The 26,422-nt window shown below is 39.3% G+C and overlaps 1 protein-coding gene across 3 annotated transcripts in view; it reads right to left on the reverse strand.

Moving 5' to 3' along the window:
* Positions 1-167: 167 nt before the first annotated feature.
* Positions 168-26,422, reverse strand: part of TP53BP2 (tumor protein p53 binding protein 2) — a 46,300-nt gene continuing 20,045 nt past the window's right edge. For all 3 annotated transcript variants that reach the window (XM_068676085.1, XM_068676088.1, XM_068676086.1), the window contains exons 3-18: positions 22,865-22,978; positions 20,878-20,957; positions 19,854-19,955; positions 17,197-17,371; positions 15,642-15,823; positions 15,085-15,249; positions 14,441-14,678; positions 12,635-12,763; positions 12,120-12,256; positions 10,806-11,295; positions 9,648-10,429; positions 7,718-7,855; positions 6,980-7,113; positions 5,653-5,819; positions 3,338-3,537; positions 168-951 (exon numbers count right to left, since the gene is read on the reverse strand). In XM_068676085.1, the coding sequence (XP_068532186.1) occupies positions 910-951; positions 3,338-3,537; positions 5,653-5,819; positions 6,980-7,113; positions 7,718-7,855; positions 9,648-10,429; positions 10,806-11,295; positions 12,120-12,256; positions 12,635-12,763; positions 14,441-14,678; positions 15,085-15,249; positions 15,642-15,823; positions 17,197-17,371; positions 19,854-19,955; positions 20,878-20,957; positions 22,865-22,978 (3,275 nt within the window). In that variant the 3' untranslated portion in view covers positions 168-909. The remainder of the gene's footprint in view (positions 952-3,337; positions 3,538-5,652; positions 5,820-6,979; positions 7,114-7,717; positions 7,856-9,647; positions 10,430-10,805; positions 11,296-12,119; positions 12,257-12,634; positions 12,764-14,440; positions 14,679-15,084; positions 15,250-15,641; positions 15,824-17,196; positions 17,372-19,853; positions 19,956-20,877; positions 20,958-22,864; positions 22,979-26,422) is intronic.

Genomic DNA, 26,422 nt, shown 5'->3' on the forward strand with positions numbered 1-26,422 from the left:
GCTATGGCTTAATTTCAGATGCAGAAATATCATTTTAATGAATGGGAAAGGAGGGATTCAATTTAATACAGAAAGGAGTCAAATGTTAGCATAATGTAGAACAGCAGTATGACATTGTTAACAGCTTCAGATAGTCTAATAAAAACTTGACAGGAAAACACACAGAGTTAAAGTTTAAGAGGAGACAAAAGTTTAATGGTATCACGGTAAAATAAAAACAAGTTGTCAAGGACTACAGAAAATTTCTACATTTAGTTTTAAAAGTAAAAAAAAAGTAATAAATACATGAGTCTCTGTAAAAAGAGGAATCTAAAACTACATTGTTATAATATTTTGAATACATGGAATTACTAAGATACTACAGTATTTTAAAAGTTATTGCTTAATGGATAGGTCACGTTTTTCACTATTCAAATGCACTTCAATCTTAGCTTCTGTAGCAAATGTTCTGCTTCCAGCAATAAGCATTTGGGTGCTGTGCACGTACACTTGCATTTCTCCCATCTGGAAAAAAGCCTCAGGATAGATTTGGACAAAGCTAGTTGTCTGTCTTATGACGATCCCTCCAACAGTAAACTGAAAGGATCCTTGTATTTAATGCAGAAAAATGTGAAATTCTTTTCTGCCATGTTTGAAGAAATCAGAATGGGTACTTGAACATTAGGTTTGCTTAGGCCAAAGGCAGAAGAATTTCATTTGCCTGTAAAAGCATTATTTCAGCTTGTAGAATGCCCTCATCCATTTGCTAATGTATCAATCCTTCATTTGTTTTCAAAGCACATTCTTCATAGCTTTCAAATTACATTGTCATTGAAATAAGTCTCATGATACTGGAGCCAACACAAAATGAATTTTTTCATTGTAAGTCATCCATGATTAGTACTTCAAGAATCTGGCTTCTGTACTATTTCATGCCAAGCTTCTTTGTCTAGGCTTAATCCTCGGATACAGCTAAGGGTAAAACAGAAATGAGATAAAAAATTAGTGCTTTAAAAGGTTACTTTTTTTTAAACCTCTCTTTGGCAATACACTTCTATAATATAATCTTTAGTGGCAAAAGCATGCTTATAAAAAACACACAGAGCACTAACAAAAGTAAATTCAGCATTCTTGGGCAAGCGTAAAGAAATACTTACCTTGTCAGTACAAATGAAGGCACTGAAAAGTACATATACTTCAGAGCCTTCCTCTCTACACAGATGGGTGGTCTAGTAAAAGTGTGTGGCTTTGTAAGTTAAGAGACTTTTGTGTTCAATCAAGTATGGGATTTTATCCTGCTCTATAAATGGAAATAGAGAGGTATTAAAGTGTTTTGTTTTCTCTCTCTGTGCATATCAGCTTTTATTGATCTAGCTTTGGGCAAGCTGGACACAGCTGTCTGCACACAGACCCTGGAAATGTAGATGCCATGCTTTAATGGGTGGCCAGTTGAATTCACTTTGCTGCCTGGCTGTAGATCACTATCAGCCACTCTGTGGCCCTTAAGCTGTGTGCCATTTACATGTTCTGGCTGCACACAGAGGTATGGAGGCTGCCCCTGCTTCAGCTGCAGGATGATGATGGATGGAAGATGGCTTGACACAGCACACAGCAGTGTCAGGTGCTTAGGAAGCTCTTAGATCTCAGCAGCAAAGGGCTTTGGGAACAATACCTGCTCTGTAAAGCATAGCTACTGGCATACAAAAATAGAAGGATGAACTTCATACAAGTGGGAAGGATGCATCCTCCATGCTCTAAGCTGTGGTAAGTGTCTACGTTACATCTTGCTGTTTTTCAGGTAAAGTTCTCCTTAAAGATACCCTCTTCCCTATACAACCAGAATTTAGCTTTCTCCTTTCTCCAAGTTAGCTACTGATGATTAATGGAAGACCAACAACTTCACCTAGCAAAGACTTATCTCAGCCAGTTCAGAGACTGACTTCAGAGATGAAGTCAGTAAGTTAACAGCAGTGTAAAACCTGATAGTCTTCAAAAGATTTCATTTAGTATTGAGAATTCAGTATTTTGACAGTATTTTCCTATTTGCATTTAGTTTTAGAGCTCTTGCATAGTTTATGGAGCTAGTGAGTCACTAAGGGCAGAGTACAGAGGCAGATTAATTCACCTTTGTTTTTCTTCAGTGCACCTAAATGCAAAAGGATAAAAAATGCTGTGATAAAATTACAGCTTAATATAAGAATATAGTGAATGACTAACTTTTTCTCTGGGCTGAACAGCTTTTCCTATATTTCAGGTGCAACATGAAGAGTCCAGTAGTTAACAACTGAACAGACACAGGAACATAACAATTAACACTGGGTTTGGGCAGTGCTCCCAAAGGTTCTGTTGGGGTTGTGTTGTGCAAGGAAGATCCCTGGTCTGAGCTCTGCTGCCCTGTGCTTTTCAGTACAGAAGCACAGGGGTGCCCCATGCACTCCATGCACACCTGCACTAAAGGCTGAGTGCGTGAGTTCATGAAGAAGCTGCATTTGCACAATTTACCCTGGAGCAGAAAAAAAAAAGGACAAAGCTTGTGTTTCTGACCTGATTATGCAGGGCTGATGACTGCTCTCACTTTAGAATTATTTACATTTACATGGAAAACTAAGCAGAAGTAATATGTTAGGGCAAATTTAAGAGTACATCGTGGGTAAGCATGACCTGAAAGTGATACAGAAACTAAAACTGATTTTGCATTAGATAGAGTAGCACTGCAAAATCTAACCAGCTTAGGAGTACAAATTATCTGCATGAGGAGAGAGGTTCAGCCTCCTTCAACCATCATACATCAATCAGCTGAAATTCACGGTAGTTAATCCTTAGCATCAGCAGAACCTCTCATCTCCTGCAGCAGGGCTAGTGGATATGTCAAAAAAAATCTTAATGGAATTTTTATACATGTCCATCCACTGCAGTTTTCTAGCACCACGAGGAGATCTATGGGGAGATAACTGTAAATACCTATTATCTGTACACTGTTTTTTTTCAAAAAAAAGGTAGCACAGAAAAGCATGAGGAAACAAAAGGCCACTAACTCAAGGCTTTTGACATACAGTAAAAATATTATTTAGGACAAAACCCAGACTATGACCTGTATTTGACCATCTGGTTGCTTTTTCAACACTAGAGAAAAGATAACCATAGAACTTTGCAGCACATTTCTTTTAAGTCTCCCAGCACAAGATGCACCCTGAATACAGACAGGGATGGACTCAAGACTCAATACAAGTGGCAGTTCTGAAGGTCCTTTGTACCCATGTATAACTTCTGAAAAGCAAAGAAACCCGTTTCGCATACTCAACAAAACCTTATGTACACATCATGTTCAGGTAAAACTCCAGAAATGCCAAGCACTCACCCCAAGCAGGTTGCGGGGAACGTAGCCTTCCTTGTCATTCAGCCGTGCCCACCACCACTCAATTTCATCTTCATCTTCCCGGCGCAGGATTGTCATGCAGTCTCCCTCTTTCATGGAGAGCTCATCATCGTTCTGAGCCTCATAATCCCACAGTCCATAAATCACTCCTTTGTTCATTATTCCCATTTTCTCCTGGACTCCTGAAAAATGATAAAAACACAACAGCTCAATATAAAAACATGACAGTTGGAAAGACTGCTGTACTCTTATGGGACAGCAGTTCAGGAAAAAACACCTCAACATCTATCACGCTTAGCTCCTTGCTGTCATCAGTCTACTGGAAGTCAGTCCTGGAACAGGGGGTACTGCAGTTAGCCACTGCACACTGCAGACATTCCTTCCTTACATCGTGTTCAGAGAACACAAGGTAAACAGGGAGGAAGCATGAGAGGAGCACTGATTGGTAAGAGGTAAAATTTTCATGCCGGTGTTCACATTTCCTACATGTAAGTGATGAGCAAGAAACACTTGTCTGCACTCTTAGCTCATCAGTCATCTCTTTCTGCCAGAAAGAGCAATGCCTGCATATGCTGACCACCATTTTCATTTTGTTTCTTGTGTGTCATTTTCTGCCAGTGTCACTTTTATTTCTCAACTTCAAAACAAGTTGCACCTCAGACCTACACCTGAAAGGTCTGCCTGCTTTTGGTTAAGTCAAACACTTAACTCACCAGTTCTTATTTTCTGCCACTGTGTCAATGATTTTTTAAACACTGACATCAGAAACACAAGTCTGTTAAATTGCTGCTAGACCAAGATAATTCATAGTTACATGCACAGATGTTTTTTAGAATTTTCTCATTTTCCGGCTGTAAACAAAGGTGAAAAATTACTCTGTACACATTCATCAGCTTATAAGCAGAAAACAGAAAAAGGTATTTTAATCAACTGTTATATGAAATCCTTTTAGCTAATTATTCCATTTTAAAGCAGTGAATCCTGTGGTTTTTTGTTTGTTTGGTATTGACAGGAGCAAATACATTGTACATGGTATCACAAAACCTGTCATTTCCCTTTCTGGCATTTTGTACAGATTTTTACCAATGTCTGATAAAGAAAATATCTGTTCAATTGAAGTTCTTTATTTCTGCTAATACCAGCTAATTATGTAAAATTAAATCAGTCCCCACAACATTTTGTGAGCTCTTAACCTGAATTTGAGAATGAGAAAAATTCACAAAAGAAGTATCTCAAGGCCTACTGAACACAAAGACACTATCTCTTAACTCATTTCAGAGTTAAAACCAGTACGAAATATTGAACAACTGTTATGATTGTTAATTCAGTCCTATAACCTTCCTTGGGCATTTATTGTTGATGAGAACCCATTGGAATCTGGATACATAATTACTGTATTTTTGTTTAACACACAGATTTTACTGCTAGTTAGATAAGCTTCTTCCTTTCATAGGGAAAACTGTATATTTGGCACCAAGCCATGTGAGAACAGCTTGGGCTGTTTTGAAATACACTGTCTGAGCAGCTTACACAAACTCAGACTTCTCCTGTTACACAAAAACAAAAAGCTGGTATTTTCACTGCTATTACTCTAACCTCTTACCTACAGATGATACTCTAGCTGGTGAGTGACAAGGAGGGGGGAGGGCACCGGAACTACATACAAAACACAGAAAAGTAATCTAAAACCTCACTGACTCATCATCATACTCGTTCACTCTTTCCAATAAAAAGGTTTCCCTGTATTCTTGAATAAAACCTAAATTTAATATGGGATTATTTTTTTTCAATGTAAGAAAAGAAAAGCAGCAGAAAGTCAAATTCAGTGTTTATTATCCTCAGTTTAGGCAGAAATTTGGCAATACTTTTCCTAGTTCTGAAGTTCACTTTAGGAAGTACTTCTCATGTCAAAGACACTAGGCAGCACATATGAACTGCCTACCAAGTGATCTATACCACTTTTTTTTTGTATGTAAAAATATTGATGTGCTAGAGTTCACCTAACCATCATCTCATATCAATGCATTTGTTGATACACATACTTAACCCATTTCAAGGTTGTATTAAAATAGGAGAATGTTGTTACTCAGATGTTCTTCACAGGCCCAATGTTATGAAGCTAGTCTCAGTGGGCCTTGTTCTGTCATGGTAAGATGGCCAAAACTTCTCTTTCCCAGAGGAATTTTAGGCATGGGTACACAACCCAAGTATATGCAACTTACCACTTCTCATCCAAAAACATACCAACAAGTGCCAAGTCCCTGATAAGCTCCAGTACTCAGCTGTCATCAACATACCGTATAAGAACTGGGAGCACTGTGTGTAGCCTTCCTCCATTTCCTCACACTTGTCTGCTGCTGTCTGCATGTCACTGTAGGTCATAGCAAATACAGCTGCACCCGACTCCACCAGGAACTTGCACACCTGCACGTTATTGCAAGATGCTGCACAGTGTAATGGGGTCCTGCAAGCCAAGAAGAAAAAGATGACACAATTACTTTTATTGCTCATAGCAGTGTTTACAGGCTCCCTTGGGCAAAGCACCCTCATGTGTGACCTCCAGCAATTGGTACTCTATCACTGAAAGCTTCCTACCCAAACGACTTAAACCAGGATTGTCAAGAGCAATTGCTTTTCACAGGTAACAGGGGTTACTAAGAGCTGCCTGAGCCATAAAGCTGGGTTTCCAAATGGATCTCTAGTTACTCTATCCTTTTCTAATCTATCAACATTTTAAGAATATTCCCCAGGGCAAGAAAGGAGGAAACAAAAGTTCAAACAAACAAAATCAAAACCCCACACTCCTGAAATCAAGCCTATTACAGTCTAGACAATGATTTCAAAACCTGACTTAGTGACAAGTACAGGTAATTGGAGTAACTACTGAGGTGGAGGAACTACAAGCATCTGTATTCAGCCTTAGGCCTTAGATGCTTTTGTTATAGGTAAAAATAATAACAAATCACCGCCATAACCTTTTAATCGATAAGCTATCTAATACCCTTTAGAACATGTTTGTAACTCATTAACAGTAACAGGCCTGGCCTGTAGGCTGTAGGCTTTCTGCTTTCTTTCATTTTTAAGTTGTTTGACTATTGGACAGAAAACTAAGGAAAGTTTGCGGGGCTGTACACTACTGCCCATAGCCTACAGCTTACATGGTTATCACACAGAGAGGACACTGGGAATTTCAGCAAATGGCTCATTATGCATAATTTGCCTTCAATATTTAAAATAAATTGTTATGTCTATTTCCTGAAATAAGGGCCTCAAACACATACTTTTTTCATATAAGAAGTATCAGTATAATTTACCTATTTTCCTCTATGTGCATTTTCATATAATACACCACAGAAAATCGCTGTTGCTCTACTGTGGAAAGTTGTTCCCACCTCTGTAGGAGCAAACTGAAAGCAAAAGCTCAATTTTTTTCCACTAAATCCTCTTTTGATGTTGTAGCAGTCAAGTCCCTTTTCCCAGGAAAGGGGAAAATGTCGTCTTTTATGACAGGCAAAAAGCTAGTCAGACAATCCTCAGCACCACTACCTTCAGAGGGAGCTATGGTAGCCCCGAGCTGCAGCTCTGTTGCAGACAGGATTCATAAGGAAGCACTAAAAGCCTTACCATCCATCACTGTCTGCAGCATTCACATTCACTCCGAATTGTACCAGGAACTTCACGATCTCTGTGTGCCCAGCACACACAGCATTGTGCAGCGCAGTAATCCCTTCATCGTTGGGCATGCTAGGATCTTCAACCTATTCAGCCAGAGAAAGGAACAATTTTCATTCTGGTGAAATTGTAATAAACTAATATCCTTGTACAAAAATCAGTTGGCCTATTCTGAAATAGGATTTTGAACCGTAATTCTCTTAAGTGTTTGAGCTACAGAAAGAAAACTACAGCAGTAACCAATCCCACAAGAAGATTCATGTATAAGCTTGTAGGCTCCCTTAAACAGCAAGAAGCTAAAATGGTTCAGAAAAATAGTATCCTGATAACTTAGTAAAAACATTTATAACAAATTTCAGACACTTGCCTACCTAAGCAAAACCCATGTGAATTTTGTTTATCAAATGATTTGATAACATGACAGATAGGGGACAGAACACTACATAAGAAAATGAGGAGAAGAAATTGTCCTGCAAATTTACTGTCCTGGTGCTAAATTTCCATTCCTGATTTAACACATATAAAAAACAGCCTTCAAATGGCCATGTCATGCTGCGATTGCTTATCATCTCAAGGGCAGACCTCCATCGTGCACTATTATTTTAGCTTCCCAGCCCAGTCCAGAAGAGCTACTGCTTTCCAGTTTGAACTGGGATTGCTGTTCCTTCTATTATAAGACAACATTTGTACCTCATAAATGATTCTCTGCACAAGATCAAACTCCCCCTCCAAAGACGAATCCAGAAGCAACGCAAGGGGGTTGAACTTCACTCTCATCCCATGCGCGATTCTCTCAGAGCCAGTTTTACGCAAGTTCGTCCTCTTCCCCTGTGAAAAGGGTAACAATTACAGGACATTTTTTCCAGGTTGAGCAAGAATACAAAATTGTGTATGTGAGAATGACAGCAGAAACAACCAATTAAGACAGTGAAATTAATGAAATTTAGACTATTTTTAACCACTTCCCCAATATATTACAAATAGAGGAGGTTATGAACATTACAAAAAGATCTCTGCCTTCATCTCCAGGCAAAGACTTTGAAATCATCAATATCATAAAATTCCCAAATACCTGATGGTCAGGAAAACAATGCATATTTTTTGTATTCAAATTTTTTTAGCGTTAACTCTCAGGTATGTTACACAAACCAAAAAACTTGAAAGGCTCTACAAAGCACGCTTTTTCCTTAAGCACGGATGCTTAGTTCCTAACCTTCTGCGAAGCTTAGCAGAGGTTAACAGGAACAAAAACAGGGAAAATGGTTAGGGAAAGAATGTAGAACTAAGCTTTAGATGCTCCCAATGATACTGGAAAGAAATTATGTCTATATAGCTGAATTTGTCCTCTTTCCTATAGAGAATACGCATACATTAGATCAGCGCTCTCCCCAGCTGGCTGTGCAGCAGCAATAAACACTATTCACAAGGCTATGCAAATTTCCAACAGATGTCCGAGCAAAGATGAATAGAAATGAGTCATGTTTTGCAAAAGCAAACATGTGAAGCTAAGTTTTATAAGAAATTCCTAGAAAATACTCTTTTGCCTGTTGGTTTATACGCATATCAGAAGTACAGGCTTTTTAAAGAAAGACCCCGTCAGCACAACCCAAGTCTTTAAATACGAAATTAAGAAATTGGTCTGCTTTCTTATCATCACAGAATTATTACAAAACCAACCAGAACAGAGTTCTTACAATTTAAGAAATCCTACCATTCGAGTTTCCTTGTAAAAGGCAGCAAGGACACAGTCTTAAAAGCATGAAAACTTGCAATGACTATTCCAAGGCTAAAAAAGCATGCTAAAGCTTTCAGCTCCTCTGCACTGAAATGATGGAGGAATAAGCACTTTCATGTACCTGGTTATTAAAATTACACTCATGATAGGTTTTAAAGAAACTATGAGGAACCAAAAGCATTAAGCATTTCGGATGTACAACCGTGAGATAACACCATACCACACATGTATACACAAACCTCCAAAACCAAACAAGACTAAGATGCCGCCTACACTTAGCCCAAAGGACGCTATTTTGATGCAACCTGAGAATTAATTGGTGTCAAATTCAAGTTCCAAACAAACAAAAAATAATCAGAAAACATTTGAAAAGTTTGCACTTGAGAAAGTGCAAGCAGCTGATGTCTACAAAGAGCTACTTGAGCGGAAACTAAATAAGTCAGTTTCCCCATACTTTTCAAGGAATGCACTTTCAAATAAACAAGTGCAATCCAGGATTAAGATAATTAATTTCCATCCCAGCAATAGAGGGAAACACTCTGAAATCTGTATGGCTCAAAAAAAAAACAAAACAGTTTTGACTTGGTATAATAGGTAAACTTCTATAAGGGATACTTTTTACAGCCCAGAAGAGCTTGCACATAAAATTTCATTTTAAACTTTTCATCATGTCCTTCACTTTAGAGTCAGAGCTTTTCATTAGTGGCATTCATTTTGGAGATAACAAGTATCACACAGACAGAGCAGACACTGAAAGAGAGACTTCCAGCCTGTTTGCAGACCTGTTCTCCCACATACGCTTCATCTCTGCAATAGACCCAGGATATATGGCAAAGCTTGAGCTGACTTACAGAGCACTGAAGTTGTAGGCTAGCTAATACTCACAGGAGGCAAGGAAAACTGTCCAGTAACTTCAGGAGGCCGCATATTGAATGAGTCCTCTCCCAAACTCTCTGGTTCCCCTGACGGATATGGGGGCGGTGGGTACGGAGGATACTCCTCTATGTATACTTCCAGCGGCAGTGAAGCCTCCAGGCTTGGTTCTTCTGTTTTTGGCTGTGCGGGTTCGTCAACATCCGAAACTGCCTCAGGTACCGTCTCCAAAGCTGAGGAGGGAAGAACAGCTTCGCTCTCATCCACTGGTGTGTTTTCTGCTTCCTCAGCAATGGCTGGTTCTGGCATTGAAGAAACCATTTCTTTCTCTGATTCTGTACTTGCATAGGGGTTTGGGATTTCCACTGGGCTTTCAGGACTGACAGCTGATGCCATCTGTTTGGAGGGATGTGATGGAGCTGAGATAGTCTCCATAGCAGCCAGAGTTGTCCTCTGATACAACAGCTTCTGAATGTTTGGGCCATTAGGTCCTTCTGGCTCGGTGATGGAGCTACGTTTCTTCAGTGGTCTGGGTGCGTTGGAAAGCTTTTTCCGTAGTGCTTCCAAATCAGCATCACTCTGGTTGCGGTACGGGTTGGACAGGAAAGGCAGCAGTTTGGTTGGGCTCAGGGGACGGGGTATTCGCTCAGTTTCATGATTCTCATGAGCAGACGTCGTCGTTTCTGTCTCGGGCTCTGGGCTGCCTGGCTTGCCTTGGAGGTTTGAGTAGACATTCTCCGACAGTGGCAGCTGATTCTGCACACCAGCTCCTGCCATCACAGGCTTTCCATACACTAGAGAGCAGTTCAGAGAGGGGTAGGAAAAAAAAAAAAAAAAACCAACTGTGAGTATCTGATCAACGAATATAACAAGAACACACAACCTGATTCACCTACCTAAGGCAGAGAAGCACAACAGCAGAATCAACCAAACAGAACTAAACCGTTAACAAGGTTTACTGTTAGTATTTAAATAATTTGCAAACAGACTACAGATGCTCTGCACTCCTTGTTAATGCTTACATACAACAGACAAGATCCACCTAAGGTTTTTACAGCTGCACTAACCTGCTTAATTCCCCCAAGAACAGCTTTGTACCCACAGATCAGGTGGAAAGTATCTCTCTGAGGCTTACGAAGACAGAAGAGAGGTAGAAAGCTACAGGCTTACCACTCGGGAAGTGTGGTCCTCTGGTCTGCGCTCTTGTCAAAGCACTTTGCACTGCCTGCTGGAAGTTCTTCCCAGGAGTCTGCTGTTGTGTGTACATGCTATAAATTGAACTTGCAGCCACAGTTTGCGGCTTTCGAAACGGTGGCAGTGAGGTCTCTTTGGATGGCTGAGGGGTGAAAGGTCTCACAGCTGCTGCTGGGGGACTTTCCTGTTTGGAGGAGGGAAGGATTTGTTCCTGGCTAGAAGAAGGACCTACGAGTGGTACAGAAATTCTTTGCTGTATCTGCTGGGAAGGATGAGAGGGCTGCTGTGCCGCTGGTTTTTGTTTGTTCCCCATAGTTACGGCAGCCAAAGGCAGCTTCTGTGCGTTTCCATCCAGCTTAGTATCAGAAAGTTGCAGATGACTGGCTTGACCAAAATAAGGCAAGTTTATCTGTTTTGGTTTAGTAGGAACAGGTGGTGGTACCTTTGTTACATTTTTATTGGCTGTCTGAAAGAAGAAAGAAGTTAATTAAGATTAAATTGGAAAAAATAAAAAAGAAAACAAAAAAACACTTGTTTTAAGAGATCTGCCAGAAAGAACCAAAGATCTCCAAAGAACGATATGGTATCTAGCACCTGTACTATTTCTGCAAAACTGTTTACAACCTCATGGGAATCAAAGAGGCTTCTCAAAACATTTCATCATAGTTATCACAGTTATTTATACTTTGGAACCTGTTCTCCTGTAGCAGCCATGCTTAGAACATCAAACGATGACTGGGCACACTAACTTCTCTAAAAGCAGAGGTAGACAAGAATCTGTAGGCAAGAAGCTTGCTCTACAATGGAGCACCCGACATCCCCAGTTCTCCCATGTTCCTTTACCCCTACGCAATCAAATCACACCCTTGAGTCAAGATTTAGGGGGGAAATCTTGCTGCAATCAAACATCTGAAGGACTCTGCTGAATTAAACAGTACATAACTGATTAAAAAGGCCTCATGCAAATGCCTCTGTACATAAAATCTTCGGAAAAAATATTTGCACTCACACTAGCACAAGTAACACAGCTTTTTTTTTTTTTTTATGTGATCAAATTATAGATTTTCATCACAGTAGGGAAAGACTGAGTTACTGGCTGACATTAAAAGCCTAAAATACATTGTTCCTTAGAAGTTGTCTTTTAAAAGAAGACCTAGTTACTTTTCAAAGAGCTTCCTGATATCAGTATTTGTAAAGCTATGTAGTAATCTCTATCAGATGAAATACAGAAAAACCCAGGAAAGCTCAGAGCTGAGCAGAGTAGCTGAGTAGCTTGTGCTCCCTGCATACCTGTGCTTCTCGCAAGAGATCTTCGCTGCTCTGGTTCTTCCTCAGTGAGCCCAGCCCAGCAGACTGATCCACAGAATCAAACATTGAAAACGGCCGCACTTTCTTCTCTTTGTCTCGCAAGAAAGCTTCTCCTTCAGCTGTTAGAGAGGGAGGAAATTTTTTTTTTAAATAACAACACAATTATAAGAATTAGAATCCTGTTCTGTGCAAAAATCAAGACTGAGTTTGTAAGGGATGCTTATTGCCCTGTGCTAAGGACCCAATGGCATGCCAAATGCTCTGTCTTGCAAATTGAACTGTAGCAGTTTTGAAGGCATTAGTATCTACTTCACCACCTGAAATAAGGTATTAAAAAAAAATCCCTGCAACACCATACTACAGTTTGTATTGCAATAGTATTTGACTTTTTTGTGCTCTCAAATTAATTTTACTTTTTACTGAGGCATTTAGGAAAAACAGATGTTGTTAACTTGGTTGTTCATATTTTAAGATTAGCCGAGCACATAAGAGCATACCTTGACCTTCACCAGCCACAATTCCTTTTCCTGAAGTTAAGGCTGATCCTTGAGTAACATGATTGTCTGCATTTAAGCTATTCCAGTCAGCAGCAGACAGGGAAGGTTTTGAACTGGGGACCACAGAACCTAGGAGAGAACAAATGAAACAGGTTTGCTCAGTCAGATAATGACAGGAAAAGGGGGAAGGGTTTTAAACTAAAAGAGGGATTTAGATTAGAGGCTAGGAGGAAATTTTTCACTCAGAAGCCAGTGAAGCACTGGCACAGGTTGCCCAGAGAAGCTGTGGATGCCCCATCCATGGAGGTGCTCAAGGCGCGGTTGGATGGGGCTTTGGGCAACCTGATTAAGTGGGAGGTGTCCCTGCCCATGGCAGGGGTGTTGGAACTCGGTGAGATCTTCAAGGTCTCATCCAACCCAAGCCATTATATGAGGTTATGCTAAGATACTGCTTTGTTGACTTATTAATTACAGAATTTTGTTTTGTTTGTGGTTTGTTTTTTTTTTGGTAGTACTTAGGTCTAGACAGTATACAAGTATCACGCCCAGGTTAACTGCTACAAAACCTATCACTTAAGGTTTTAGTTCATTTCAGAGAATCAGAGAATCATTCAGGTTGGAAAAGACTCAAGGTCACCAAGACTAAACATTCACCTAACTTGCCAAATCCACCACTAAATCATGTCCCTGAGCACCACAAACACACATCTCAAACACCTCCAGGGATGGCGACTTCACCACTTCCATGGGCAGCCCATTCCAATGCCTAATTTCCCTTACCATGAAGAAATTCTTCCTGACATTCAATCTAAACCTGCTGCGGCGCAACTTGATGCTATTTCCTCACATCCTATCGCTTGTCACTTGAGAAAAGAGGCCAAGAAACCTCTATACTTGGACCAGAGCTAAAATCCATTCCAGTAGTTTTATAATCTAAACCTAGATAAAACAAAATTGTTCCCCATCCTCCAGCAGAGCAAAAGAAACCTGATACTTCATAAACATTTGCTGACACTGGAGAGAGGGGAGGAAGAGAAAGGAACAAAACTGCTCTACTAGCACAGCCTCCATTTTTCCTTTTGGGAAGATTTGAGTTTCTCCTATCTCCCTGTTGAAAAGCAAGTCTGAAAGATACCACAGAAGAGATATCTGCATCTCTCCAGCTTCTTCTGTCTTTCACTGAGCTGAACTTTATCTCATAGGAGGAAGATAGAGAAGCCAGGTAAACCTCTATCAATGTTCAAAGCAACGGAGGCCAAGCCTCACGTCACTTGTTGGATTTATGTCTCTATACTCCTGTGTCACCAACATGTCAGTAAGCTTATTGCTATTTCTGTGCTGCAATCAACTACAAGAAACGTTATAAAGAAGGCAACGCTTGTTAATCTTTCACATGTCATTTCAAAAATGCATGATCAGAAAACTTGGCTTTATTAGTTTATAAGCCCACTCTACATGTTGTTAATCATGTCTGCCGTAAGACTGTCTAGGAAGTCAAACAAACACTATTGTACAGTTTTTAGGAGATTAAGAAAAACACAAGGGATCACTAATTTACAGAAGAAGCCCCCTATGTTCTGTGCTGTATAACAACTCTAATTATTCACTGGGACGATTACTTCATTTATAACACATTGAATCCTATAGCCTCAGTGTTTATAAAATATATTCACTGGATCAGGGAAATTGCAAGGAGACCTCCACATAAAATAGTATTTTGTTTTAAAAGAAAAAAAAAATCAGGGCTGGTAAATTAGAAGAAAATGAAACAGTTCTGGAGAAGAAATCTTAATTTCAAGCTATTACCTGCAAGAGCTTTAGCTTGTGAACTGCTCCCAGCTCGCATATTTGGCAGAGTTTGTGTTTTTAGCGGACCATCAGGTGCCTGCAAAGTTTGTGTCCCATCTGAAAATGCTGGCTTCACCAGAAGTTCAGGTCTGGAAGCAATACGTGGCATAGTAGAGGACTGGATGTAAGGACCAACTGCTGCCACTCGACTTGGAGCAGAAGCCACTGGCTGGGGTAAGTTCCCATCTGAAGAAACCTTAAAATGTTTAAGAAAAAAAAAAAATAAAGAATTTTATGCTGCAGCTTCCATGCGTCAGAAAGTTAGAGCTAGAAGTCAAGAAGGATAAAGCAAGTGAAAAAATATATTCCAGTATAAAAAATTAAGCTTTTTTTAAAACTTTAACAGATATAAATATGATGCAGTAATAACAAAAACAAAAAAGATTCCATGACAGCATAAAAAGACTTGTCTGTAAACAGTAAGTAGGTTAACATCAATGCACCATGAAAAGTACTTTAATAATACAAGACTTCCACCACAAACAGATAAAAATCACAATTCTAGCATCTGAACAGCCCTCCCCACAAGCAAGTTGTTACTTCAGTCCATACGCGCCACAAATAACACACACATATTTTTAATTAAAACATCCAGCACTTACTGGTACATTCTCTTTCTGTTGCAGAGCTGCCTTTTTCTTCCAGAGGCGCTCCCGCAGCTCATTAACACGCTTATCCATGACTGCCACCTCCGAGTTGCGCTTGTTCAAACACTCCCTCTGTTGCTGCAGCTTGGCATTCTGCTCCTGGTTCAGTTTGTTCCTCAGCTGAATAAATTCGTGGGGGGGGGGGATGGGGAGAGGACAACAAAACCAAAACAAATTAACTAAATTAACTTTCAGGATGAAGGACAGGAAACAGCTACAAAGGGAAAACCCTTCTAAAAAGTCAAGCCTTGCTTGCAAACTCCTGAGATTATAATCCCCTGAGAAAACGCTGGGTAGTCTCCAAACTGTGCTCAGGAAAGAGGTGCAGACTGAAAACCCCATCCCCTGCCTGCCTCGAGCACAGTGCCTCCAGTCCTCCATCTGCAGCACCTGGGCGACTGCGCGGCTCTGCCCAGAGCAAGAGCGTCGGGATCTTTTCCCAGCAAGGCAAGAAGCGACCCGACCAACTTTCCACCCTTCAAGCTGTGGGTCACCCACAAGCCCTGCGTTACCTGCAGCTCCTTGTACAGGCGGTCGAGCTCGGCTACGGCTGACTGGTTGTCGTGGTAGCCATCAATCCGGCCGTTCTTCAGCATCTCCAGCTGCCTGGTGAGTTCCTCTACCTTTGACACGGCCAGCACTAGCTCACGCTGCTTTTGCTGGAACAGGCTGTTCATCTGTTCAATCTCCTCCACTGAAGAGGGCGAGAGAGCACAATAGTCGCCCTGAGAAACAGCTGAGCGTGGGCTGCTTCCCAAGCAGCACGGCGGGGGCAGAGAGCGCCCTGCCGTCCCCTGGAGCAGCACGGCACAAAGGCTGCGGCCGGCTGCTGCAAGCCCAGGGCCTCTGGCAAACCAGCTCTTCCTTGCAGGAGCTGCACATGCAAACTTGGTAGTGAGATTATGGAAATCCCAGCTACTTAAAGTACTCATTGGGGGGGGTGTTGCTAAAATTTATGTAATGCTCAGATTCCACAAGAGGACACTCACTCAGCCACAAGGCATATTTATGATGCTTATAACTCTGAATTTCAGTCATAGGGAAGACAAACGACATAATGATAAAACACTCAAGCTGTTACGTTAAACGAAGCCTTTTTAGAGTTTACTACACACAGCTGTCATCAGCTGTTCTTACTGTCCAAAACTGTTGTATCTCAGAACAAAACCCAAAGCAGTAGCTGTTCAAGCAAGTGCCAAGACCAGACCTTCTGGGATGGCACAGGAAGCATGATCACACATGTTCTCAGATCTCAGCTCATGTCTTTTGTGTTACACTGTGGTGCTCTTCCTTCAAACTGAGTTGTATCGAACAAAATAAATATCAAACAGATAATGCATTCTCCCCCAGAAAATCTTTTGTTTTTATCTGGAAAGCACTACACCATTTTTATCTTTTTACTCTAATAAAGCAGTATATTTTCATTTCAGAGCACATGAAAATGTCAAGTTCTGTATGACACAGACACAGAGGTAGGAAGAAAAGAGAGGCAAAAGAACGTATGTTGACATGAACTCTGAAATCAAATATTTAATATTGCACCAACTTGCTGAACTGCAATCACCCAACTAGTACTGTAGAAAGACAGACACCAGTCTAATTTTTGTAACTGAAAAGAAAATACACAGCTACTTCGGTCATTAAGTTACCTCCTGCATAAGAGGCAACACAGGTAACATGCCAATCGCATCTTTTTTTTTTTCAGGCCAAGAAGAAAATAACAGTCTAAATATATGTGTAGTTTTAACATAAAGAGTGGAAAAAGTTACTGTGGTACACAAAGGTATTCAAGTAAGGAAATAACCTACACTGAAATTAAAGAGCAGAAACACTAGGCTCAAAACAGGCTAGAAATGCACTTATGGGATATTTTGAAATATGATAAGAGAACACTTTTTGTTCTTGGTCATTCAGGCGTGCTCTTGGTAAATGCGAGATGTGAAAACAAAGATTAATTTTTCTTGGAATACTGCAAATACCTCATCTAAATCACTGAAATCACCATAGATTTTAGACTTCCAAGAGCCATGCTCCATGAAAAATAATAGCCTACTTTCTCCAACTCACCTAACTTTCCATTGCTGAGTCTTTTTTGCTCCACGTGCCCTTTCAGTGCTCTCACTTTCTTAAGTTTGGCTTCCTGATTCTCAGCAATTTCCTTTAATCGCTTAAGTTTTTCCTGTTCAGCAGCTTGCTGTTGCTGTCGCTGATCTTGCTGTTTGAGGAATTTCAGACGCTGTTCCTATAGACGAGATAAGGAATTTATTTACTTACTTATTTTTAAAAAGAAATTATGGTAAGGTATTGACAACAACAGTGTCAAAACTTGTATACAATTGCCATTGCAGCTCAGATCATCAGTTGCTACAGCCCAGTATCCTGACTTCCCAGAGTGACAAGGGGAGCCTGTGAGAACAGAGCAAGCACCTCCTGATACCCCAATACATGTGCCCCAATACCATCCTCCATTCAGTAATGCAAGAGCCTCCTGAAACCAAGCCATGTCTAACAGCCCTTAGTACATTTTTCTTCCATGAAATTGCTCAAATCCTTTTAAGCTAAGAAAAAAAAAATAGCATTTATGTTCCATGATGTTTGTGAGTTTCATTTAATCACTACTTTGTTCTTCAGCTGCAAGAACTAGTGGTTATTTCCTCTCTACCTTCTCCATGCTGTAAGTTACGCTCCTCTATCATATGCTACATTTCAGTAGTTTCCAACATGACCTATGGTCATTTAGATATTGTATATATAGAAGGTATTCCATAAATTATTGATCACTTGTCTCACTCTTTCTGCTTTTTCCAGTTCAGTTAGAACTTCCTTGAGCTGGGGAATGACTGCACAGCAAAGCTCTGAAATTTTATCATTTCCAGGTAATAATCACCAACATCACAAAACAGAATTCAAGACATAGGAAAACCTTTATAGTGACCTAGCCCCACTTACACAACAGACATCATCTCAATGGAGAGGATTCTCCTCTCCAAGAGTGTACAAGTAGGGTGGTGCACTATTAGTCTCCTCATATATAGAAATCTATAGTTCAGAGCTAAAAGAAACCACTAGATCACCTGTAGATGATCCTGTAAGTACTAGCTGTATTTTAAGTTACTGGCTGCTAGGTATGACTGTCAGTTCTGGAGATTATAGGTTATTCCAATAGTAGGAGAACTACTAAGACTTTCCCAAGCATCCAGCCAAAGACCAACAGCCACAACTTTCAGCGGCTACTAACATTAGAACATTTCTTCCAAAAGAAAATATAAAAACTAATTTGTGGGGGGAAAAAAAAAAGAAAACAAAACACATACCAGTCATATTTAGAAACATGGGTTCTTGTGCATTTTGATTAAAAAAGAAAGAAAAGCAGGCTTGCTTTCCAGAGAAAACCAGGCAGCACCTGCAGTATCTGCACTTTATACAGTATACGCTATATTTTCCAATACAGGAAAGAGTCAAAAAAATATATTACAGCCCACGTCTAAAAAGAAAGTGTCTTTTTCCTTCTGAATCTATTTTTAATACTGCATCTGATTTCAGAAGGCAGGAAAGTGGCAATGGAAAGCCTCCCTTTAGAACAAAAGAATGAAAAATTAATGAAGAATTCTCCAGTGGGACAACCACAAGGCCATTCCGCTTGCTACCAACCACAGGCAACAGACACCTACCTGATGGGTGGCCATCCATACTCAAGCTCTTAACTATTTTTATTTTATTGTTTTATGTCTTGTATGACTTCCTTTACACCAAGTGTATAAAACGTTTGTATTTCTGGTTCTATATATACAGTGACTACAATTTCAGAGTTATTACAGAGACCTCAGAGCTACCTTACAAAGATTATCTTACTGTCAGAGCTATCTTACAAAGACCACGTTCTATTACCATCACCTGAGTGAATCAGCCAAGAGAGACAGGGCTTCCAAGACAGGAAGAAGAGTGAGACAGGAGCCCCAGCAGCCTTCTTTGCCACCAAAGCACATTCTGAAGGGCCAGGGAACTCAGACTCAGGGAACCCAGACAGTTAAACGTTCCTTAGGATGGGCTTGCGTGTAAAGATTCTCTGCCAACAGCAGCACTGACAGTGGTATTTTCAAGAGTAGTGTGCAGCAAAAATGCTAAAGCCAAATACAAAATCCATGCTACCATTCTGCAGATATGTTCAAAATATTTTTTTCCCTAAACAATTCAGGAGCAACCCATGTGCCATCATTAGCTTTTCTGTTATTGTTCAGCAAGCATTTTATAAATCACTGTCCTAGTTACTTCTGTCACATGCACGCCGTCTTTTCCAGACAGTTGCCCCAGGAAACCAGGCACACTGAACTCTATCAGTAAAAAGCGAGATATCATTACAGGACAGCATTATACCCAGAAACAAAAGCATTGTTCAGTGATCAAGCTGGTGAATGGCTGGTCACCACACTGAACAAACAGGGCTGGCAGAGACGCCAGGATGAATGGCAATATTAATGCTATACGCTCCATCATTTTAGTAAGCTATAGGGTCACTTCAATCACTGGTATTATTTTAATCTTTTACTAGGGGATATTTGTATAGATTGACTTTCAAATTTAAAAAGTGGGAGCCAAAGAAATGGAGACACCTGTTTAAAAGAGGTGGGAAAAAAAACAAGACACAAATCTCTAACCCACCCTCTACCTCATACAACTCCTACTGCCTTTGTTCTTGGCTGTAAACAATCTTATTCCAAACTCACCTTGTTAGCCAGCATTTGCTGTTGAGCCTCAATTTGTTGCTGCTGACGTGATGCCATTTCCTGAAGTTCAGCCAGTGTCATATCCATCCTTGGAGCGCTGATCTGTCAATGAAAATCCAGAGCATTCTAGAATCTCAAATTGGGCTAGCATGCAATTCAATGGAGCTACTGCAGAAAACTGTGTTTAAAGTCTTTAAAAATAGTAACAAACTAGTATTTGATAGAATAATTAGAAAGAAATGACATATTATAACTTTCAAGAAATAACTTTTAAGCCTTAACAGATGTGTGCCTCAATCCAGCAACACACGTAAACTAACATTCTTGAAAAAATAGTATTTCCAGCAAAATACCAGCAGCATTTTAAAGTGGCGTTTCAGAGCCATTTATAATTAAGCTCAGCATGACTCAGCTTTGACTGACTGAGCCCAGAATGATCAGCCCATGGCAGGATGGATTGGTGGTTACAGGTACACCATTGCAATTCAAAGCACTTCTACTTAAGTTGAAGAAACTGGGAAATTTAAATTGGGGATGGGGGACGTGTGGAAATCAAAGGTAGTACTATTACATTAGTCATCTGTTTATGTCTTTTCTTAATCTAGATTCTATCACATAGCCATAATTGTATCTTCTAGAGCAAGAATAAATGACAGACACTAAGACACTAACTGGTTTCAACTTGAAACCTTGAACCATGTCAGGCCATTTCTCTGACACCAAACTGAATGTGGACAGGATCAGTGAATTGAAGAAGAGAATTGTGAATGGGAGTAGAGGAGGGAAAGTGGTGCTGAATTTGCTGCTCTAAGATTACTCATACAAACACATATCTGGCAGCTAACAGATCTCAGAGAGATCTTAAGAACTGAAAACAAGGGCGATAGCTGTTAGAGGCTTCATGTCTATTTTAGAGCAGCCATTTGAAATCGTCTCTTAGTTTCCAGGGTAGGGTTTGCACAAGTATCTTAAAGGAAGGGAAGCATCTGTTTTTGCTGTGCTGTCCATTACATCAAGCACTTACTCCATTCTCCATTCTTCGATCACCAGGCACTTTCACACCATTTCTTTTTAGGGATGGATCTTGAGACCTCTGCCCAGTCCCTAGATAGAAATACAGGATAACATAAACAGTAAGACATCTTGGGATTTTTCTTATCTTTTTAAACATAGCATTCAAATATTAAAAAAAAAAAAAAAGGAGAAAAGGCTCAATAATTCTTCATTTATAATCTGAACTATTCTTCCCATGTTCTTATCTCTAAGGTAAGTTTAAATGATGACACAAGATATTTTATGAAGAGGCTGCTGTTCAATGTCAACATTTATTTTAAACCATAAAGCTGTTCAAAAACAGGCAAATGAGAACAGCTTAACCAAAGGTAGGCTATTTCAATATTTCTCTTGTGATCAACAGGCAGCTGGCCCCTCCTAAGTCTGCATTAGAAAAGCATTGTCACAAAACTGGGTTGCCTTCTGCAAATGACATTGCAAATGGCTAATTCAGAGAGATGCATTTGGACCAGTGTCTTAAAACCAAGCACCTAGATGTTCAGGTGTTGTGTTTTTTGTTTTTTTTTAAACTGTCTCACAGAAAACATGAACAACAGTTACCAGTCACATAACATGAAATATGCACCATTTAATCTGTAGTTAATTATTTGCACATAGTGTAAAGTTTAATATTACAAAATGTTTTCCTTGTGACAGTCATTCTGACAGGAGAGATGCTACTTAAATAGAATTCTACTTAAATGCTTCCATCAAATCACATACAAATCGTGCTTAGATGCCTAAAACCAAGCTCACTAATTTCCCTGTAGGACGTAAATGCACTACAGGATGAAGCCATCTTCTGTTAGCTTTTTGCCTAGCTGAGCAAATCCCTGCAAGACTAATAAGTACAGCAGAGCTCCTAACTATTCATTTGGTCCTCCTCAAGCACAGTGCTTAGCTATGTTACGGACAATAAAATGCTTATAATACTTATATTAAGAGTACTAAGCACATTGAGCTTGAAACAAAATAAAACCTGACAACTAAACTGTGCCATAGCATGTCTACTATATGGAAGTGGCATAGCTTTAACTTTTCATGAACTCATTCCATCGTCATTACACATTTCAAACAAAGATATGTTCAGCTATTTTAAAATACGTCGGGTACAATGCCACTTAACACAAATAAAATGTTTCCGAAACAAGGGAAGATTACTGAAGACCAAAAGGAAAAGTGGAGGAGGAAGAATCCAACAGATTGATTTAAAGGTAAATGTCTTAAGGATTCTTCTACTGAATAGATTAATATTGGATATACGGAAAACCTTGAAAAGCAAAATGTCTTATTTTTTATAGGATTCAAACTTAAGATTTACAATGCAGTGTTATTACGTTTGTAGAGAACTTGGAGACTAACCATTTTGTTTAATTATATTCCTGAAACTAATACAAATGTTTTGATTGTGGGAGAAACACCAAAGAACTCTACTTTCTGATAACTATGCTAAGTTTATCTCCCCTGTAAAATATTATCCAGGTGAAACACACTAAGCTCACATAATAAATGACATTACCAGAAAACAATGTAGTCACTAAATTAAATGGCAGAGATTTCCATTTTTTTAGGAGATTAATCACAGACCTCTAGATATTTAACTCTGGCTAATACATTTAAACACAGCATGCCTCTAATACATTTAAATACAGTATGCCTTTGGATGCTATAGTAATTCTGAGCTCTAGAAAAGCTACTAACTTCTCCATTCATATATAACACTGCCTAGATCAGGCAAGGGAGGATGAAGTCTTTACAAAAAATGACTAAGAACCCAAAGGAGAGCAAACAGTAAGAGCAGTTTTCTGTTACTAGCATTCCCTATTCATAAGAAAATAAAGGTCACACCAGAAAGGGTTGCAACACCAACATAAAATATATTCATGATGTTCCCTTAACCTTGGGGAATGAAATGAAATTTTACTTCTGCAAATGAACCATCTGAGACCAATACATACCTGATTCCCAGCAAGGAGAGCGCTCATGTCGAAGAAAGAAACGAACCTCACTTCTCTGCATCCCAAAGCGCTGCAAAATATCCAGCATCCGTTCATTATCGGCTATAGGACGTTCTGAAAGATAAAAAGCCAGCTTACTATTGCATCCCTATGTAGCTAGGGCATGTAACAAAACAAAAATATCTGTCCATCATCTTTCACTCCAGCACTGTTATTACTCAGGTTCAGTGTGGTCCTAACCCTTGCCCTCATCCAAGGCATTTCTAACTTTTCTTTGGCTCTGCACCACACCCTTGCTTCTGAAGGTGAACCAACACCTTTGAAAAGTAGATAGAGCCTTTAGAAGTCTAAAGGAAGGAAAAGCTGAGGCACCATTGCAGCCCAAGGGAACACAAACAGGCAATTTAGAGCTATTGGCTCAAGTGCCTTAGTTTCGTATTTGCAAATCACTGTACCCACTCACCACCACAGGAGTAAAACTGGTGGACCTGTTGCCCTACTTTTGTGGTACCTCAAACTTACTGCTCCATCATTCCTCTTCAAGGGCTCTTCACCCCAATTCCTACAGGTGCCAATTTGCTTTGTGAGACAACACAGTGACTCGGGTAAGAACCAGCTATTCTTTTCAGACAGTTGAGATAAAGTTTCTTAAAGTTACATGCATGAGTTCCACTGAACTGCTTTTCTTGCTCTTGTTCCCAAGTTCAGGATTCAGTCCCACCTTAATTTTTAAGCTTTACTCTTTGCCTTTCAATATCACAGAAATCCAATGGGAGCCTAAGCCAATGGCCTTCATTTACTGACACTCCTTTTCTGTATCACTGTTCTTTCAATTTTTACACATTTCATAGCTGAGCATTCACAGGCAGGATATAATTAAATTACTTACTGTCCTTCAAATATTTACATAAAGGCAATTGCTTTTGTTCTTCTAAACATTTTAACATATGTTTTTATGCCTATTTTAAAAGTGATTGCAGCTATGCAGTTGACTAATATGTTATAGAGGTCAACTTTATGTAGTCAGGATATTGTCAGTATCTGAGAGGCTCGTGATCAGGTTAGATCCATTTGCATGGAGTACCACTTGAACAAGAAATATTGCTTCCATTCAGAGAAACAAGACAAAGACTGAAATTAAATACCACTAGTTCCATTTGTTCTGACAATGTTTTTTTGGATATTTCCTTTCATTACTTAGGCAAGGGAATAAGAAAAAGAAGAAATCAGAGTAGAGTTCATTCATATTCAGTAGAGAGCCTTTCAAAGCAACTACCTTAATAAAGAATAATCATTTCACGGACAAAATTGTTCATGTTAAGTATAAATATTTTCACTTTCCTACGAAGAGGAGCTACTAACACGTTTGCAGCATGTGAAGAGCTTTTTCAACATAAAAGGGTTTCTTTAAATGAAATAAAAGTGCTGCAGCTGTGCTCAAGCAATCTAGGAAGTAAAATTTCTGGAGTCACTGTCAAAAGAGATTAGCTTTACAGAATAAGCAAGTAGGTCACTGTTACAGAAGAAGCAATCTCTTGGCAGTTACTTGTCTAGACAGCTAAAAAAGCTCTTCATCTGCTAAACCTTAATTCCCCCCTCTGAGAAGAAAAAAAAAAAAAACTGTGACTGTCAGATTTCCATCTTAAAGAATATACAACAGGCTTATGAGATAGCTTTCTAGCAGCTAGGCAATACTTCAACTGAAACTCTATCATCAAGGGAGATGCCCTTTACCCAAGGATTCTGTCAATACCACTCAGTGACTTCAAAGGAAGGTCAATGAGATTTCCAAATACCAAACAAAACTACATTTGAAAAGTTCAGGAAGAAATTATCAGACCTCAGTTTTCATTCCCTGCCCCTTTGGAGGGGAAACAAAAAAAAAAAAAGAAAGAAAGACAAAAGCCTTTACAGATAGAGACACACTTTTGGCTGCTTTCTGTGGTCAAGATAGTCATCTAACAGAATTCTGATGATAATAGAAAGATCAAGAAAGCTTGCTGATACTCATCAAATTTCAAGCAAAACTGGGAGGACAGGGAGAGCAGTAAACTTGCCCTCATTCAGCAAACTGAGTGCCTCAAGCTAACTTTCAGCAATGTTTCAAAGTATGTTTAATATGGTCTGACAACAGAAGCTAAAATTCCTCAGCATGCATCAGGAGGGAGGGACAAGCTACCTCAGAACAATGTTAGTAATTGAAGTCCAAGCACTCATTTTTCAGCATACATCTTCCGTTTCTACCTCGTAAGGATGACTGGCATGTGCCATGTTTATTTTAAAATTAAGTTTAACTTGTTCAGTGTAATAGAAGCCACAATACCATCTTGGCAAAATGAGACAGTGAATTTTGCTGACAACTAAAGCAAAATAAGGTAAAGTTGAGAGCATTTTTTTTTTTTTTTTAAATAAATCCAAAATATAAATTAAAATACAGCCTGCAAATGATTGCTGATGAACGTTACGCAGATGTTTAAGAAAGGCCATTTTTTATTAGAAATACACATATGCTCCAGCCAGTAGTCAAGTCTTGATGGCATATGATTTGAAACTACTGCATTTGTTACCAAGTATAATCTGAAACTGGACGTTGTTGCATGCACACATACATGCACCGGTGTCCATATAGAGAAATACATAATTAGTCAATATGACAGGACCAGTGAAGGGAACAGGAGTAATTTGATTTCTAAAAGGAGTGCCAATATTTTTATTGTATAAACAAAACAATACTTTATTGTTTGTTTTTTCTGGTCTTGTGACAATAAACTGCCAGTAACCAATAATAACCACATAACATAATGAGAATAGGCTTTGCAAAGAAAAGAAATTTTGCCAATCTCCAAAAAAAAAAAATTCTACTTCACTTTGTTTCTGTATTCCATTCTATTTTCTTCTACCTCCTCGAGTACCAGAGAGGCTGACAACTTGATTGTGTAACTGTAAACAGGCTGTCCTTGACATATCCTTCACAGGCACCTCAAAAGCAGATCAAGAAGCCAGGTATGAGAAAAAAAAGTGAGAAACTGCTCACACTTCAGTAGAAGTCCGACTTTGGTAAGGAGGTTTTGGGGGATACTTTGATTTTGGAGGACATTTACTCCTTTCCATCACAACTTCTGCTCTATAATAGAGCATGGAGCTAAGACTAACCATAATTTCAGGGTATGAAACTACACATATATACATGTACACCTAAACCTTTATTTTACTTGTCTTCCATTGTAGAATTTGATACTGCATTGATTTAGACAGACCTGGACAGAGATATGCAATAAAACCACCTTCCTGAAATATCTCTTTCCACATTGGGTTCTGGTTTTATTTTACTATCATTTATACAGAAAAAATGTTTTATTTTCTTTATGTCTTTTTAAGAAGGAAAAAAAATCTATTGTATTTTTTAAAACTTCGAAGTATCAAAAACATTACATCTGCAACAGAAACGACTAAAAATCAAGAGACCAGACTCGAGTATCTCATGCAAATATCCATCTCACCAAAGACTTCTTTAAAGAGGTATAGGCCTCTTTAAGATCAAATAACATAATTTTTCAT

This window comes from Anas acuta, chromosome 3, assembly GCF_963932015.1.
Source record: "Anas acuta chromosome 3, bAnaAcu1.1, whole genome shotgun sequence".
NCBI classification, from domain to species: Eukaryota; Metazoa; Chordata; class Aves; order Anseriformes; family Anatidae; genus Anas; species Anas acuta.